Source organism: Acyrthosiphon pisum, chromosome A2 (genome assembly GCF_005508785.2).
Source record: "Acyrthosiphon pisum isolate AL4f chromosome A2, pea_aphid_22Mar2018_4r6ur, whole genome shotgun sequence".
Taxonomy (NCBI): Eukaryota; Metazoa; Arthropoda; class Insecta; order Hemiptera; family Aphididae; genus Acyrthosiphon; species Acyrthosiphon pisum.
In genome coordinates this window covers 65,487,917-65,505,714 of record NC_042495.1, presented here as the reverse complement: position 1 = coordinate 65,505,714, position 17,798 = coordinate 65,487,917, and the positions used below count along the sequence as shown (strand labels likewise).

General features: G+C 26.4%; 1 protein-coding gene across 8 annotated transcripts in view; it reads right to left on the bottom strand.

Moving 5' to 3' along the window:
• Positions 1-17,798, bottom strand: part of LOC100166428 (endoribonuclease dcr-1) — a 42,344-nt gene that overhangs the window by 14,295 nt on the left and 10,251 nt on the right. For 5 of the 8 annotated variants that reach the window (XM_029490196.1, XM_008189326.3, XM_029490195.1 and 2 more), the window contains 16 exons: positions 15,547-15,719; positions 15,266-15,488; positions 14,877-15,209; positions 14,634-14,761; positions 14,310-14,547; positions 14,116-14,234; positions 12,145-12,277; positions 11,836-12,069; positions 11,558-11,731; positions 6,937-7,150; positions 6,273-6,430; positions 2,741-2,922; positions 2,469-2,680; positions 2,166-2,410; positions 2,048-2,083; positions 993-1,046 (listed from right to left, as the gene is read on the bottom strand). In XM_029490196.1, the coding sequence (XP_029346056.1) occupies positions 993-1,046; positions 2,048-2,083; positions 2,166-2,410; positions 2,469-2,680; positions 2,741-2,922; positions 6,273-6,430; positions 6,937-7,150; positions 11,558-11,731; positions 11,836-12,069; positions 12,145-12,277; positions 14,116-14,234; positions 14,310-14,547; positions 14,634-14,761; positions 14,877-15,209; positions 15,266-15,488; positions 15,547-15,719 (2,856 nt within the window). The remainder of the gene's footprint in view (positions 1-992; positions 1,047-2,047; positions 2,084-2,165; positions 2,411-2,468; positions 2,681-2,740; positions 2,923-6,272; positions 6,431-6,936; positions 7,151-11,557; positions 11,732-11,835; positions 12,070-12,144; positions 12,278-14,115; positions 14,235-14,309; positions 14,548-14,633; positions 14,762-14,876; positions 15,210-15,265; positions 15,489-15,546; positions 15,720-17,798) is intronic. The other 3 variants (XM_016809610.2, XM_016809614.2, XM_016809604.2) reach the window with 2 other exon arrangements.

Genomic DNA, 17,798 nt, shown 5'->3' with positions numbered 1-17,798 from the left:
TATCGAAAAAATAAAAACGATATTGCGCAGCCAAAGTTTGTTTCTTAGTTATGACTGTAGCTTTCTCAGTTCTTTCCCGCGCCAAAACAGTTTTTGTTATGCCGTACATGTGTAAGACAGAGACAACATAGCGGGTGAAACGTCCTCTTAAATAGGTATACTGCAAATATGTTATTCAAGATAACCTTTTCTAGTTATCATATAAATATTAGTGACAAAATATTCCGTATTATTCTATATCATTAACAAAATATCTAATGGATATTTTTAACAAATCAGATTTTTGATATTAAATAGTTACATTGCAAATATATTATTCAGGATAAACATTTTTAGATATCAAATAAATATTAATTATAACATGTACAGCAGATACCATAGAAAAAATATCTTATATATAATACGCACAAATTATTTTTTGATACCATAATCTTGATGCAATGAAGTTTTCATACAAATATATAAACTTATATACTGATTTTCAATTATCATCAAAACATTGAACGTGTATTAACTAACGAATATACAAAAACGTATTTACACTGAATATTAAATATATATCAATACATTATATCTGCTATATGGATCCTAACTCTTAAGTCTGTTAAAATGGCAAGGATAATGTTAGTATAGAATAGTTCTCACCAAAAAATATTAAGGACCTAACTAGTTGTAATACCTAAAATAATTGGTGACCCAACTCAGATGCGCCAAAAAAAATGAAACCTGGGGGTCCAGGCTTAAAATTAGGAGTAAATGAGAAAAATTGCAACACCGTAAATATTAACCTAATTACGTCACTGAACTAAATACTATACTTTACTATAGCTGTATAACTCATTGTAAATATATCAAAATAGAAAATTGTAGTGCTTTAATGGTCATGAGTCCATGACTCATGAATATCATAATGTAGATTAAAAAAAAAACCCATAAAAAAGGCCATGCAAAGCGAATAAATAAAAACCTTAAAGTATGAAACATTTTAATACCGTTATATGCTTTGATTTTCCATCTGGTGATTTGTGTTTTGATTTTGATATAAACTGCAATATAAGTAACCCTTAGAACTTAGAAATAATAAAATAATATTTATACAAACGTATTTGGTACTAAAAATAAGTTTAACTAATAATTTATTATATAACTTATAAATTATATTTATTTAAAAAAGGTAAATAATATATTGGAAAAGATTTAAATGATAAATAACATCTATTACAAATTATGAATCCTGTTATAAATGTATTTTAGACTTCAAAAAAATATGTTATAATAAAACATAAATCTATTTTAGCTTTAGTCATTACTTAATATTATTTATTTTTCAACAATATTTATATCCAAATTTGTTGTCTCATTCTTATAATACCCAATATGGCAATTTTTACGTGCAGAATATCCATAAAATCTTTTATTTTAATTTTAGGGTAAATTAATGTATTTTCAAAATTTAGAAGTAAGAATAATTGTAATAAGAGAATCTAAAATATCATCTAAATTTTAATATTTCCAATAATATCCAATTATTAAATGTTCACTACTTGCTTTAAAATACTATATAAAAAAAAAAAAGTCCAGCTTGGGGACGAATGTAATTTATTACCTTTAAGTTGTATGATACATCAATTCACTCTAATATTAAAAACAAGAGTTAAACAAATTGTTCTGAACGTAAAGTTTGTTATGTTGTGCGTTTGTAAGATGGAGAAAACACATTGGGTATCATTAGCACTTATCACTAATAGCATATTAGCGCTGATTTTATACCTTATATCTTAAGCTGAAATAGTTAAAAAAAAAATATATTGTTCTAATATTTTATATTTTTATAAAAAATTAGTCGATGAAGAAAAATTGCTTATGCAAATTGTTATTTATATTATAATAGTATAACATATTCGGTACTGAATATTAAGATAGCAGTATAAGATTTACCTAACCACTTAAATATTATGTTAACATTAATTGATCGAGGACTAAAATTAACTGATAAAACATTATACAACCGAAAGAAAAAATGCTAATTAGTAATTGTATTACTAACCTCGTTTAAACTGGATGATTTTGATTTTTGACTATCCTAAAATAAATATTCACTTTGTTTATAAGCAATAAATGCATAAGTAGATTTTTAAGTCAGATTGATTTATATTTTTACTCACAATACTTTCATTACTCTTGGATTTATTTATAGCGTACATAAATGTATGATAATTAAGAACATCCAACATTGTTGTGTTTTTTTGCCTTTCAATATCAATTGGAAAATTGTTTGAATTCCACTCATCAACCATATTATTGTCATGGGAGTTTTCTAAGTATTTTAATGTTTCACTTATTGGCAATATAATATTTTTCTTTTTGCCTTCATGATTACCACTAAAATTATCAATCATTACTGTGTCTTCTGCGAACAAAAAAAAAAAAAAAATAATAAGTAAATAAACTTAAAACATTTAACTTACTGTTTGCATTGTCTTCTACTTCAATATTACATAAAGAATTAATTTTTACAAGAAGATCCTCAGCCAGTAATAACTTATCTAATCGATATAATAAAGTTGGCAGCATTAAAGCTTTTAACCAATAAACTGATGGGAATTTATGCCAAGTACAAAATTCTGGTACAAGTATCTCAATGTATTCACTTCGTTTATCAATTTTACCAGTAGAAATTCTAAAAACATATACAAAAATTAATATTTTGTAATACAATTCTTCATTATTATTATACTACCTGGGAACTAAATAATTAATTTTTGACACTCCTAATGATTTTACTTTAATCATAGGTTGATTTTTATGGGCAACCTGAATGCTATACTTATCACTAAAGTATGTTGCATAAGTATCATACTCAGAAGTTGGAAAAGAACTTTCAGGTGTCATATCCCAGTAAACATCAGTGACAATATATCTCTAAATATTACAAATATAAAAACCAACAAATTTTATCAATAATTTTGAAAATATATTATTTATTTTAATAATAAAAATGTAATACAAGGTATAGGTTTTATATATTATATTATACAAATATGTAAGTATATAATTGATGACAGTTATAAATTAAACCTTGTATAAGATATAATATATTTTACTTATTCATTGACATTAAGATAGATAAATCTATAATATTTTGGTTTATAAATAGGTTTGTAACAGTAAAAGTCAATAAAAACTAAAAAAAAAGCCAAAAAAATTTTAACTTGTGCAGTGGCAAGCCCAACTTTTTTAAAGTGGAGGATATGAATTTTTAACTATTCTCAGACCACGTTATATAGCAATAAATATATTTTCATGGCGTTATCATATATTTAAAATTACAAAAATAAGCTAAAAGGGGGAGGGAAATGACACCCTCATTTCCCAGTAAAGCATGCCCCTAAGTCCATAGTTTTATCTAATTATTCTTTTATATTTATTTAATTCTTCAAATTTCTAAGTTATATTTATTTAATTCTTCAAATTTCTAAGTTATATTTATAAAAACTTTGTTTATTTTAGGATACGTAATCATAGATATATACAACAATAATGTAGTTGGCCGTCATTTATAAAGCAGGTAATGTTTACATTTATATCTACATATATACTGTAATAATATAATATTGCTTTGTAAATGGTAGCCGACTTCAATGATAAGAAAGAGCCAGGCTATCTAGTTGTATATATCTATGTACATAATACTCTTTCATAATTGATTTTCTGGACATGCAATAATTGCTAAAACAGACATATAAGTGTACATATCGAGTAATACAAAAATAAATCATATTTAGCACCAATTGAACATTTTTTTTTTTTTTTTGAAATCAATAGTTTCTGAGTTTTGCACAAAAATGTATACTAATATTGTATTTTCACTGCAACGCTTAAAACATAGTTTGATAAACAAATAAAACTTTTCCAACAAGCGGCGTACTTGTTGACTAGGCATGGTTCTACAGTGAAGACATATGTTGCCATAATTACAAAGGACAAAAATATTATTGGTTAGGTTTTATTTAAAAGAACACGTATGCAAATTGATTATATTGAATTCCTTAAAAATGGTTGGAATTGAATTCCCAAGAGGAAGACTTTGATATTAGAGTCAATAGACTTATTATAAAAATCTAAAGGTAAGAATATTATACAGGGCATCTTCCTAAGATTTTATCGATATTTAAATTTTAAAGGTAGTATACCTATGTTACAATGTTACAATGTTAAAATACTATTAACTTGCTTCAAAATTAAAATAAATGTTGAAATTTCAAACAAAATACTATATCTTGTAGTTTATAAGTTAACTATTTACACTGTAGTACAGCAGACACAGAATAGAAATGTTTAATATATCCGATCCCATTATAATATCCCTTTCGCTTCTGTATATTTATATACTTCAACAATAACAATACATTTCTAGTTAATATCCTTACCTTAATAATTAATAATAGGTAAAATCACCAGTGGTCGGGACGCTACTGTTTTTTTGTAGCATGCTTACGCTACTGCTACTCCTCCCCCCCAAAGAGTAGCTCACTATCGCTAAAGCTACTTTTTTTAAATGTAGTGCGCTATTTCTAACGCTATTGTTTAAATGTAGCGAGCTACTTTTTCGCTACATTTTTTTCAAAATTTTTCTTGATTCATTTAGATATTCACTTGAGTACTTGGTCATTATTTTTTAATACCCACCACTATTTTCTTGTAATTTCAGAAGGCAGGTTTATTCAATGTATCTCAGGTATTTTTGTAACAAAACTCAAAACAGATACGTTTTATTTAAAATTACCAATTAGTAGTTTGTACTGATTAGACATTCGGTCACTAGGAGAAAGGATTCATACAGCAAGGGGATTAGTGATACATGTAGGCACAATTTTTTTTTATAAGCATTTAAAGATCGAATTTTGACAAAATTTATCAAATTTAAGATTCAATAATTATTTTATAATTAAAAATGTATAAAATGGTCAACTTTTATATATAAGGATTGAAAATTTAAAACAAGATTCCACGTAAGTAGTTTATTCTGTTACCAAAAAATCTAAAAACACATAAGCACAGTTCATTTTTATACTCATTTTAAGTTCAAATATGGACAAAATTACATATTAAAATACCTAGAATAACTATTTTAGTTATTTTGTTGCGATTGTATAATATTATTCGTGGGTACATGAAACTTCTAAAGTATACTATTATATATCTATGATAGTATCACGGTTTGTTGTTGATGTATAACGCATTATATTAAATACCTAATGAATATTGTGATATGATTAATTTGGAATTTATTATAGGTACCTATTATAGGTCAATTTTTTTTTAATACCATAGATAAGTATATAATATGTCTTATACCTATAGACCGACATACCGTCTCCGCTCAGAATCGTTTTTCTTATACAATGATATTATATCATTGAATTCAAATTTAATACCATCCATTATACAGTGACACACTTTTAATCTACTGTACAGCAGAGCGACATCCGTTTTACATATAAAATTTAATACTTAAAAGAAACACAGAAAACGCTGAATGCCGAAAATAAAAATAATGATAATAAAATACTAATATATTAATTATTATTTATGGTTCTGTATATAATCTATGATTACTGATTAGTGCAATACGGATTAAACCCGGAAAATTCAAAAATACACTCATCTAGTCATCTAAATTAAATAAATAAACATACATCATAATATTTTAATTATCATGAAATATGTTAGAAGTAGCTATAAAATAACGAAAATGTTCGCTACGCTTAATGTTAATTTCTAGCTACAATTAGTGCGCTACTCCCGACCACTGAAAATCACTAGTATTCAAGTTAAAAACACAAAATTAGTTCTATTAAAAGCAGATTTGGTATGTTGTGTGAGATGTGGAAAACACAAGTGGCGTTCTTTAAGTTTTTCATACAATAGTTAAAATACCGAAAATGTCACAAATTATTGTTGGTAAACGTTTGAATTTAAAATTTTGTCAAAATGCATAAAAATCACAAAAACTTACAATTTTATCAGATGATTTTAGTAATTTTATAATAATTATAAAAAATATGAACTGTAGAGACTTATAACTTTCTGCCATTACATAAATTATCATTTTGAATATATTATTTAGATTTATTTTAAGCTATTTATACCACAAACCTATTCACAAACCATTCTATGGTATGTCAGTGTTCACTTATAGTTATACTTTTTTTTTTCTTCGGTATGGCTAAAAGAATTGTATTTAAAACAAATAACAAAAAAATTATTACTTGTACTGGTACTATGTTTCTGTACCACGGTGAAATTACATTAGGTGTCTTGAGATATTCTTCATAAAATTTTGATTTTCTTTGTTCCATAGTAGGTTCTTCTGTTTCAACAAATTTGCTTACATTGATAACATTCCAATCCACATTATAAATATTATCTAAAATATTTAAATATTTAAAAAAAAATTATATACAGGTGTAACAGAGACTTGACAGATAAAAATTAAAATGTATGAGCATTTTCAAGTTTAACGTATGAAAAAAATAATGAAAATTGTACTGATAGTAAATAATTTAAGATTTAATTATGTCTGCAAATGTCCAAAAGTAATATTTTAAAAAAGCTAGGCATTGGATTTCAAATTAGTTTACTCCAAAAAAACATTGATATTTTAAATAATAAACCACTTGACTTAATTATATCATCAACATTTTTTTTTTAATTAGATTTTCCATAAAAATTGAATATATTTTGAAATTTAAAATTGTTCCGTATTAAAAAATAACCATAAAAAATGTATGCTATACTTATGGCATAAGCATCAATAAATTATATTTACAAAAAGATGTTAAATAGTGATTAGATCAAAAGTTATTTTATTTGTCAGGTCATTCTGTATATATGTATATGTTATACATAATTTATATATATGAAATATCAAACCTGTAGACAAAATAGGTACTACTAAGTATGAATTATCTCCATTGTCATAACTTCTTGCAATAAAATCTTTTACACCCAACACATCCACAAATAATTTGTTATGGAAATTTTCTAGTTCCTTATGACTTTTGTGGTCAAGATACAATATTTCAACATTTACTTCTATGCTAACATTCACATTACCAAAAGGTAAAAATATAGGAAAATTTGATACCTGTATAAGTGTATAAAGAACATTGGTTATTGATAAAACTAGTTTAAATAACAATGATTATTAGGGAATAGATTTTGGATTTTAAATTCTGAGCAAAGTGAGGTAAAAATGTATTAATACATATTAAATTATTATATTTTTTAGAATGAAGATTTAAATCATTGAATAAATGAAATTCTTTAAAAAAAAAAAATCAATTGTCGAATGTGGGAAAAGTTTATTAAAAATATATTGTATACAGTGTGTCCCGTTTTAAATGTACCACTAAATATCTCAGCCCGATAATGTTAGATTGAAATACGGTTTGCTGCAATAGCTAAGGGGTACTGAAGTATACATTTAAGGACAAATTTCAAATTATTAACTCTTGTAGGTTGCATGCGCAATACAAATTTTTTTTTTAAAATTGCAACACCTATTTTTGTCACCGGATATGGATAGATTATTTTATTCTAAGTAATTTTGATCCATTGACCATAGTTCTAAACCTAAAATTGAATGAGTTACAGCTTTTGGAAATATTAAAATAATTAAATGTTTTCGATTTTACCAAAAACATTACACATACATTTATTTTTAGGTAATTTTGTATTAAATTATTTAAATTCATTTCATTTTAGTTCAAAAATGATTTACTTTTGTATCAATTCAAGCGTGTAATGTTTTAGGTAAAATCGAAAACATTTAATTATTTTAAAATTTCCAAAAGACAATTCATTCAATTTTAGGTTTAGAACTATGGTCAATGGATCAAAATTACTTAGAATAAAATAATCTATCCATATCCGGTGACAAAAATAGGTGTTGCAATTTAAAAAAAAAAATTTGTATTGCGCATGCGCATACTACAAGAGTTAAAAATTTGAAATTTGTCCTTAAATGTGTACTTCAGTACCCCTTAGCTATTGCAGCAAACTGTATTTCAATCTAAGATTATCGGGCTGAGATATTTAGTGGTACATTGAAAACGGGACACATTGTATATATACCTGCAGTATAATTTAATAACAATGATTAAGAACTATTTAATAATAGTATTTTAAGTTAATGACTTGTAATCAGAAATTGTGTTCTCTAGTTATTATATAGTCATTTAACATTAAACGCTGTGATTATTATTTTTTTTTTTCATTTATCATTAAAAACCCTAACTAAAAGGTCGTTAAAATGTTTTAATCAACAAAATACATTAAAGCAGTAGCACTCAAAATAAGTTATGGTAATGGGAGTTTAGTAGAAAGTTTCTCTAAATTTGTTTTCATTAATAAATTTAAAAATAATTAACTTTTAAATAATTTTAAGTCATACTTTGCATTTTTTATTATTTTTATAATATTTATACAATCTATACTTTATAGCATAATAAGTATAAGAGAAAAGTGACAGAAAAACATGGTATACTTGAATTAAGAAGTCACCCACTAGTGACTCTTTGCGTGATGGGAGATTTAGAAGGAAAATGAATAGTTTATTTTTATTTTTTTTATTTTTTAGAGAGAGAGAAAGAGTGAGTGATTATAGTAAAAGATCTCTATACCATCTCCTTTTCAGTCGACGGCGAGGATTATCGGGAAGTGTTAAGATATTTAGGTTACTGATTAGAGGGTTATTATGGTTTGTTTTGATCTTTGTTTTGTTATTTATTATTTTATACATCATTTATTATACCTACGTATAATTAGTATAATGTGAAAGTATAATAGGCCTTAATTAGACATTTTATGCTCCTGGACTCAACATTTTTGGGAGCTGATTTTCAGTAGATACATTTTTATATAATAGTAAATTAGTAAAGTGATTTTGGAAATTTTTTTTTAACCAGGAGCAAATTAATTGTAAAGAGTTGAATATACTTAATAAAATATATTATGGCATAGGTACTTGATTTTTTTTTTAGTAGGGAGTTGTGTACCCAACAGAGTAATTTATTGTGGGTTGTCATAACAAAAAGGTTGGAAAACACTAATTTGGAATATCAAAATGTATTGTTCAAGATATTATAAGTGGGATGAACCACAGTTTGACCTAAGTCATAGATCTAGTGCATTTCCAGTAAACCTTAAGGTGATAAATTAAAAAAAAAGTATTAAATAAGTTATAAGAATAAAATATGGGTAGGTATTAGAGTATAAGATGTGTAAAAAGGTTCTGGTAGAAAATTAGATATTTTATAAAAAGTAGAAATATCCCAATACTTTTTAAATAAATCGAGAAAAAAAATTTATTTTATTTTTAAAATAGTTGTTTGGTAACCTTAATTACGATTTCATTTTTAATATTACTATAAAATTGTTTGTGAACCATGGTTACCAAAAAGTCTTACAAATATAATTATTATTATATATTTATTTTATAAATAATAAAGTATAATTTGGAATTTACACTGACAGTCCATTTTTGATCAGAATTATTTTAGATTTTGTTTTATGTAATTGATAAATAAATAGGTACATATAATTACCTATAAAATATGACTTATACAGTCTCATTAATTTGAACTTTGCCTTGAACGTTTTTAAATGGTATCTACGTAATCAATTACCTATCTCTTTTGATTATATAAATACAATACTTGATTTTATATTGGAATTTATAAAACATAGTATACTGTATACATTAGCCTTTAGTTTAAAATGTTAAGATCACTATGACTCAACCAAGTCTTAGTAGATGCAATAGTCAGGTGATAGATGCAATAACTAGTGAATATTTGAATAAGGTATTTATATTTCCTAAAACCACTCGACAGAGACAAGTACCCTCAAATAATTTTCATCTGTATGCAAAGTTAGCAATAACATGTCCTTGGTTAAGAGAAAAAGTCTATTTCAAGCTCCGAGGATCACTCAATATATATGCAAATGATTTGTAATGAACAACTAGACATTTTAAATATGTTATGTTTCCCGGGCAGTGTTCATAATCAATTTATTTTCAATTTCTCATATGTATGCGATGAAATGAAACACATTTATGAACAACGTATTAGCAAATACCACCGACCATTAGTGACTAGAGTATAATTTACATTAATACATATTTCATTGTGTCCATGTCTTATCCTAACCTCTCATATAACAAAAATATTTACCGAAGTCATTACAGTAAGTGTCAAATTAGCACTCCAGCGGAGAATCAAACCCAAGTCTCCCGTGTGATAGGCACGGATAATTACCATTACATTACTGTGTTAAGGCAGTGGCGAAGCGTCATAGGAGACTAAGAGACAACGTCTTCCCACTTAGAAATTATAACACGGGACAAATAAATAATTATTCTGTATCATAAAATATTTAGAATTGTGAATTTTATTTTATATTATAAAAATGATATATGTATCAATATTGGTTAAAATCGGTTTTTCGTTGTACAGATATATGATTCACTAAATAGATAAGATGTGCGAGATACAGCCATGCTTATGAGAAGGCGATATACGGCCATACGAGTCATTCCAAATATGGTATTATATCTAATAGACGTTGCAAATATGGGCACGCGGGTACAGGGGGGAATGCTAATGTGAGTGGGGTTTACTATCTACGCAATGAGACGCATCTTGCCGTTAGTAATTACCCCAGTCCTCAATATTTATTATCGACGTCGCCGTCGCATTGTCATGCTATTGTGACAGGAACGTGTTTCTTAATATTTATTGTAATTTGTCCTCATGGCTGATTTAATTAATGCCATTTTGAATGATGGAATTATTAATTACTCATATGAAAAAAATGTGTACCTTTGTTATTATATTAAATTATCATTTTAAGGAAGTTGTAACGTTTTAATTATTTTAATATAATATTTCAGTTTGAACATTTCTTACCGTATAGATAAAAGAAAAGGAGGGGGAGTCTAGGCATATTAGTGCCATTTTTTTTCAGTGTCTCCCCAACTAAAGACCTGACGCCTCGCTACTGAGTTTAGGAGAATGAAATTGAATGCACAGGGTTACCCCATATTATTATATTTATACATTACTCATCTATACTTTAAACATGTCTGAAATTCAAGATATATATTGTTCACACAACAATACAAAAATTATTTTAATATTACTTTAAAATAATATGCTTGCCCAAAAATGGTATCAAAAGTTGATGTTGCTATGTATAGAAATACTAGCCTTACTTTGCTTTACTTCAGGGAAAGTCAGGGTGTAAATTATTTGAAATAACATCATAGAGTACATGAAATACATAAGATATATATAATAAATAATATTAAAAAGAACATTGCTTGTTTTGTGTGTCTATAAATCCATTCTCTAATAATAGTAAATGTAAAAAAATACTGCTTTTACTTGGACAAAATAAGTCAAATATTTCATAATATTTTAGTTGTTAATTATATTGGTTTATAAGTATTCAGTTTACTTCTACAAATAAAAATAAGTTGGTTACTTACTTGTGGTAGTTTATTTGATGTTAAAATTCCAAATTCTTCATTTGACCTTAATAATTTATCAAATGTTTCGTATTTACTTTCTTCCAGTTTAATGTAATCAGGAACACAGTGAAGAACATGTAAATATGATGATTGATTTACTTGTGGATAAGATCCGTGTAAGTATGTTGGACTCTATTTAAAATTTTTGTAATTTTACTAACCATACATAGGTATAATAAATTATAATATAAATGAATATAATAAATAATATAAATAAATAATTTAACACAACATACTTCGATATGCACCATTCTCTTCATTTTATTAGTTCCCGCTTTTAATTTATATTTAGTTGCTTCAACATCTCCTTCATCCCAATGTGGAAACCATTTTAAATCATTAAATATTGCAGTATTTTTAATATTTATAGGCATCAGATTTTCATCTAATGCTCCAATCTTATATAATGCAATGCACGCGTTAAATGCTGCACTTTTTTTAGCATTTTTTTTATTTGTACAAAATAATCCCTGAAAAAAAACAATAAACAGAAGATAAATTTTAATGCCAAACTTTAATAATTTATAAAAAAAATAAACTATTACATCAATAGGAGTCTTAATAACACTATTAATAGGCAGTTTTAGTTTGTATTTTTTAGACATATTATGATTTTGCGCCATATACCATTCTGGACTCAAATCCGTGAATCGATCTTGTGGTAAAGAATAACAGTACCTATAAATCATTCCATACAATTATAAATTAATAATACTTATCTTAATTTAAAACCTTTATTTAAGTCTGAATTTTTATGTTTTGTCAGTGAATTTTTGAAGTATATGCAGTTTGATAATAGTGAAAAATTAAATTTTAATATCAATTATTATTATTAATTTTAATTTTTCTGACCTACAGCCTATAAGATAGTTTTTTTTTTTTATATAATAATCATTAGGACTAGAGTTTATATGCAATATAAAATACTAAAATATGCATTTAATTTTGTCAGAATACACTAAAATATGCTATAAAAATATAATTAAATAATAATAAACAATGAAAATATTGTTAAGTAACAGAGGAGCATCATATCACTTTAAAATAAATCAAATAATGTTAATTCATATATTATAATCTAAAAATTGTTTGTTTACTTTTGAATAAATCAATGCCATTCTTACAATATATCGTCAAAGCCAAAATCATTAGTTTTATAAAATTGAAATTAGGAGCTTAGTATGATGTTGAATCTAACCTTTTACCCTACTTTTGTTAAAATATGAATTTCTGTGTATAAGTTAAAATGTATTATATTTATTATTCTTAAAAATGAAAAACAAAAAATAAACCATTTGTATTAATATTCTGGAGACTTCTAGACATTAATAACCAAATTTTTAGAACGACATGGCAATAAATTCATACCATTGCATATAGATCTTAGCCCTAAAAATCATCACCAATTATATACTTGGATGAATTTGTTTGAAAATCATTTTAAGTTAGTCTAATTAAATAAGTATCCAATAATTATGATACACACTTAACAATAGTACTATTAAGTATTAAGTTGCTGATCTGTCTGAGTGTTTTTTTTTAATGAGCGGATCCTTCGGATGATCTATTTTGTGTGATAATATAACTTAGTTTAGTATTTTATTTTATAAGAAAGAATTTGCTTCCATATTAATTGATATTTTTTAGTAATATAGTCGTGGTTAAAAAAATGAAGTGTGGCGTTTATAAGAGTTTTAAATTTGTTTAGGAAGGAGGTAATTTAGAATGCAATATTATTGTTTTGTTTTTCTGGAATTCATTATGATTAGTGTTAGTCTAGTTTATGTTTGATTGTGTAGCCTGTGAATAAGTTTGGATGTTATTTGAATTATTTAAATGTGGGCCGTGAGGTACTATTGTATGATAGGTTGACAATCTAATGGTATTTGGATTATATTTAATTTTGTTTGTGTTTATTTTATTTTGATATGTGACTGATTGGAGGAAGGAGTTTTTACATAAACTTTTTAATCTATTAGGAATAGCAAATTGTGTATATGGTGGCTTGAATTGATTTAGGTAATGGTGATAATCCATGTGAATCCAGATGAAATTGAATATATCGTTTATCTATATCTACATTAATATACTCTGTTCCACCTAAGAGTGAACCACTCAGCTGACTAAAGTACGGTTTTTTCGCGCATTCCTACCACAATTCGGACATCGGTGAGAGTTTAAACACGGGCGCTCAACGACCAACAACGATCGGCGATGTCTGTCCGATAATCACAGAACGCATAGCCATCGCATGGGGGGGGGGGGGGTCAGGCACTGTTCAGGAGCTCAGTCTGCGTGCGCGAAAGCAATTCACTCTCAGATGGAGCAGAGTATAGTAGGGCTTTCCTTAATAGATAATTATACGGTGTTTTGATTTATAATTTTAAACAGAGGAACTACTGGCTATTGTTTAACAGGTATACCATATTCACAACATATTTTTAATTTTAAGCATACAAATTCAGACCCTATTTATAACTATCTAAGAAAATTAAATATGTTCTAACATAAGATACCTATTAATAATACTTATAGCAATTTCATGAGTTAATAAAGCACGGTCAGTCTCAGTATGAAAAACTTCTGTCATCTTTTCATCATTATTTTCATCATCAATGTCATTGTCTACCAATAGCTGAAAAAAAATATTAGTTATGTATTATATATTTCTTAAATGGGCAACTCTTAGGAAATTTGTAGCAAAAGATACTTTTACAATTTCCTCTTCCATTTTATTATATTCAGTTTGAGTTTTTTGAAATTTCAACTGATTTGGCACCATTAAAATAAATTTACTATCAGTAGAACGAGCTCTTCCTTTAGATTGTATATAAGAAGGAAAATTTTTAGGAGAGTCATATCTAATAACATAATTGCAAGTTTGAATATCAACCCCTTCTTCTAGTACTTCTGATGTTATGAGAACATTAATAACGTTATCGTTAAACCTACAAAAAAATAAAACAATTATGAATTATTATTTAGTTTGAGTAATATATATTAAGTGTAAAGTAATATATTAAATATAAAATACTTCTTAATAATGTCATTATTTTGTTGTTTTTTATACACCATTTCTTTGCAATCAGGACTAAATATTCCTCTTGCACCAACTATAAACTCGCATACAATATTTACTTGATTAAATTCTTCAATATAATCCTGTTGCATAAATAAACAAATAATAAGAACAAAAATCCACTATAATAATTACACATTATAATAATTAATAGTTTATTATAATTTTTTTTTATGTAATATCATTGATAATATATACCTTGATATAATGATATAAAATTTTAGCAGTTGTTCGGCGATCAACAAATACTAAACAAGTGTCAGTGAGTTTAATAGAAGATAAAATTTCAATTAACTTTTTCAGTTTAGGAGACGTATTGTGTAATTTAGTTGAATGACCTTTGTGAATAATTAAGTGTTTATTCATGTAGTCGTACAACATTTTACGAGTTATTGTTAATTCTGATAATACCAAAGACATAATAGTAAGTCTTTTTGCATCTGTACATATTTTTCTTTTTTTTTCTATTTCAACCATAAAATGCCATGTAACTAAATACGCGATATACGCTCCTCCATCAACAAGATTTGCCTAAAAAAAAAAAAATTTTTTTTCATAATTTCTAAAGAAAATAACTAAAAATTCACCTCTATATCAAGGAAATAATTGGCAAAATTCTTTGAAGCTTGTTTTTGATACTCCAAATAATAAGTTTCATTATTTTCTTTAATTGGTTCAATTTTCATAGGAGCCTGAATTTTTCTCAGATTACAAGTATTTGTGTTTAATCTTTTCACAATAGCTTTAATTTCATCATCCAAAATATACTCATCATATAACCTTATGAATTCTTTTGGACGTGCTGAAAAACTGTCATAATTTTATTAATTAATAGTATTATGTTACTAGCTTTGTTTTCGATAATTACATTTGAATATTATCATCATATCTAGTCTTTATAGTGGCATTAAATGTTATTTGCAATTTAGTTAACTCTTCTTTGACATTTTTGGTATTAGCGTTGATCAAAGTAGCAGTAAGTCCAAGAATACGGGGACGTTCATCAGTTTTTAAATCGGTATCATGAAGTACTTGCATTATCTGATTTGTATAAAAGAAAAACAAAAATATTTTTTGATTAGATTATTTTTGTTATATTTATTACTGGGAACAACAATGGTCATTTCAATAAGTACAATGCAGCTCAGAGAAAAAACATTAATAAAATATTACATTGTGATTATAGATTTTACTACAAATTCCGGCACATTATTTAAATTGTGAACATGTTTCTATCATTCATGTTTGATAAAAACGTATTCTAAAATTATATATTTACATTTTAATGAACAAAATGTTAAATATAAAAAATATTACAACATTCTTCATAACTTGTACAAAAAACACATAACATAGATTGCAATAAATGCAAATAGTTGAATTTTCATATAAATTTTCCAAATTCTATTAAATATTATATGGCATAAAAATGTATTTCAAAATAATAGGATTTATCAATTTAGGATATTTTATTATACGAATCCATAACCATGCATTTTTTAATAAAATTGTCATTTTAGTCATTATAATATATGTGCAACTTTATTTTTTGAAAGTAACCAATTTTTATTGTCATCGACTCTATACAAAGTGTAGTAGATAGAACTGACGTTTGGAAAACTTGTTCTAATCAACATTTAAAATTAAACTTTTTTATATATAATTTATAAGACCGGTTTTGATGAAATTTTTTGTGTACGTTTATGTGGTTCCCGGATAGTTAAGATTCACAATTGGACCTGGTCCAATCCAAAGAGGTGCTCAAACAGGGATATTGAGATTTACGATGGACATTTTTGTTTATAAATGGTTGCTATTGGTTATAGGAGAAATAATTAGTAAAAAGTTGTATTTATTATTTTATTGGTTGTCATTGGTTAATCGGGCAAATCAAGCTTGCATCAAAATGAATTTATGCACATTGCCTACCAGGGTGGCTGAGTTACACATACTGCAGCGAGTTATACCCAAAAGTAGTTAAGCAATAATAACTTTTTTAAGAGTTGTTATTTTTACAGGTAACAAAGTGCACGGGATCAGCTAGTACAGTAAAAATTCCGTTAACTGTCACCTCTATGTAACGGTCAATTTGTTTGGTCCCGTTGAGTGTTATGGGAAAAATACATTAATACTTCTAAATAGCGGGCACTCTAATTAACGGTCAACATTTAAAAGTATATCAAATGGAAAATTATTAGTTTGAAATTATTTTTGACGGTTATTCTTAACGAGCTTAATTTATGATGTCAATAAGGCGATAACACTTGTCTGTGACTGTGTATTTTATCATTTGTGTTCAGTGTATGTTTAAAACGTTTCGAAGTACGTACTTATAATTTCAATGGCGTCCAAACGAAAACATCTAACTTTAGCAGAAAAATCAAATTGTTAGATTTTTATCAAAAAGAAAATGTGAGTGCACATACTCTTGCAGATAAATTTGGAATAAGAAGAACTCAAGCCACCGACTTAATAAAAAATAGAGAAACGATTTAAAAATTATGGAAATCTCTCGGTAATGATCAAATGAAACGTACAAAACGTCGTAAAACCGAATCAGTCAATATCAACAAAGTTGTATAGGAATGGTTTTGTGCAGCTCGTGCTAAAAATATTCCAATCAGTGGACCAATACTTAAAGAAAAGGCTTTAGAAGTAAGTAAAGAATTTGAATGTGAAAATTTTAAAGCGTCAAATGGTTGGCTTGATAAATTTAAATCACGCTACAATATTTCTTTTAAAGTGGTTTGCGGCGAAAGTAAATCGGCTGATACGGAAACAGTGAACGAATGGCGTATAAAAGTCAAACAATTAATTTCTTCTCATGAGCCACGAAATATTTACAATACAGATGAAACAGGATTATTTTATAAAATTCTTCCTAATAAAACATTAAGTTTTAAAAATGAAATTTGTACTTTTGGGAAAAAGTCTAAAGAAAGATTGACGGTCATGTTATGTGTTAATTTAATAGGTGAATTTGAAAAGCCACTAATCATGGGTAAATCTAAAAAACCGCGTTGCTTTAAGAATGTGGACATAAAACGTTTAGACCTACACTGGGAGGCAAATAAAAAAGCATGGATGACACAATGCTTAATGACTGAGTGGTTAAGAGGA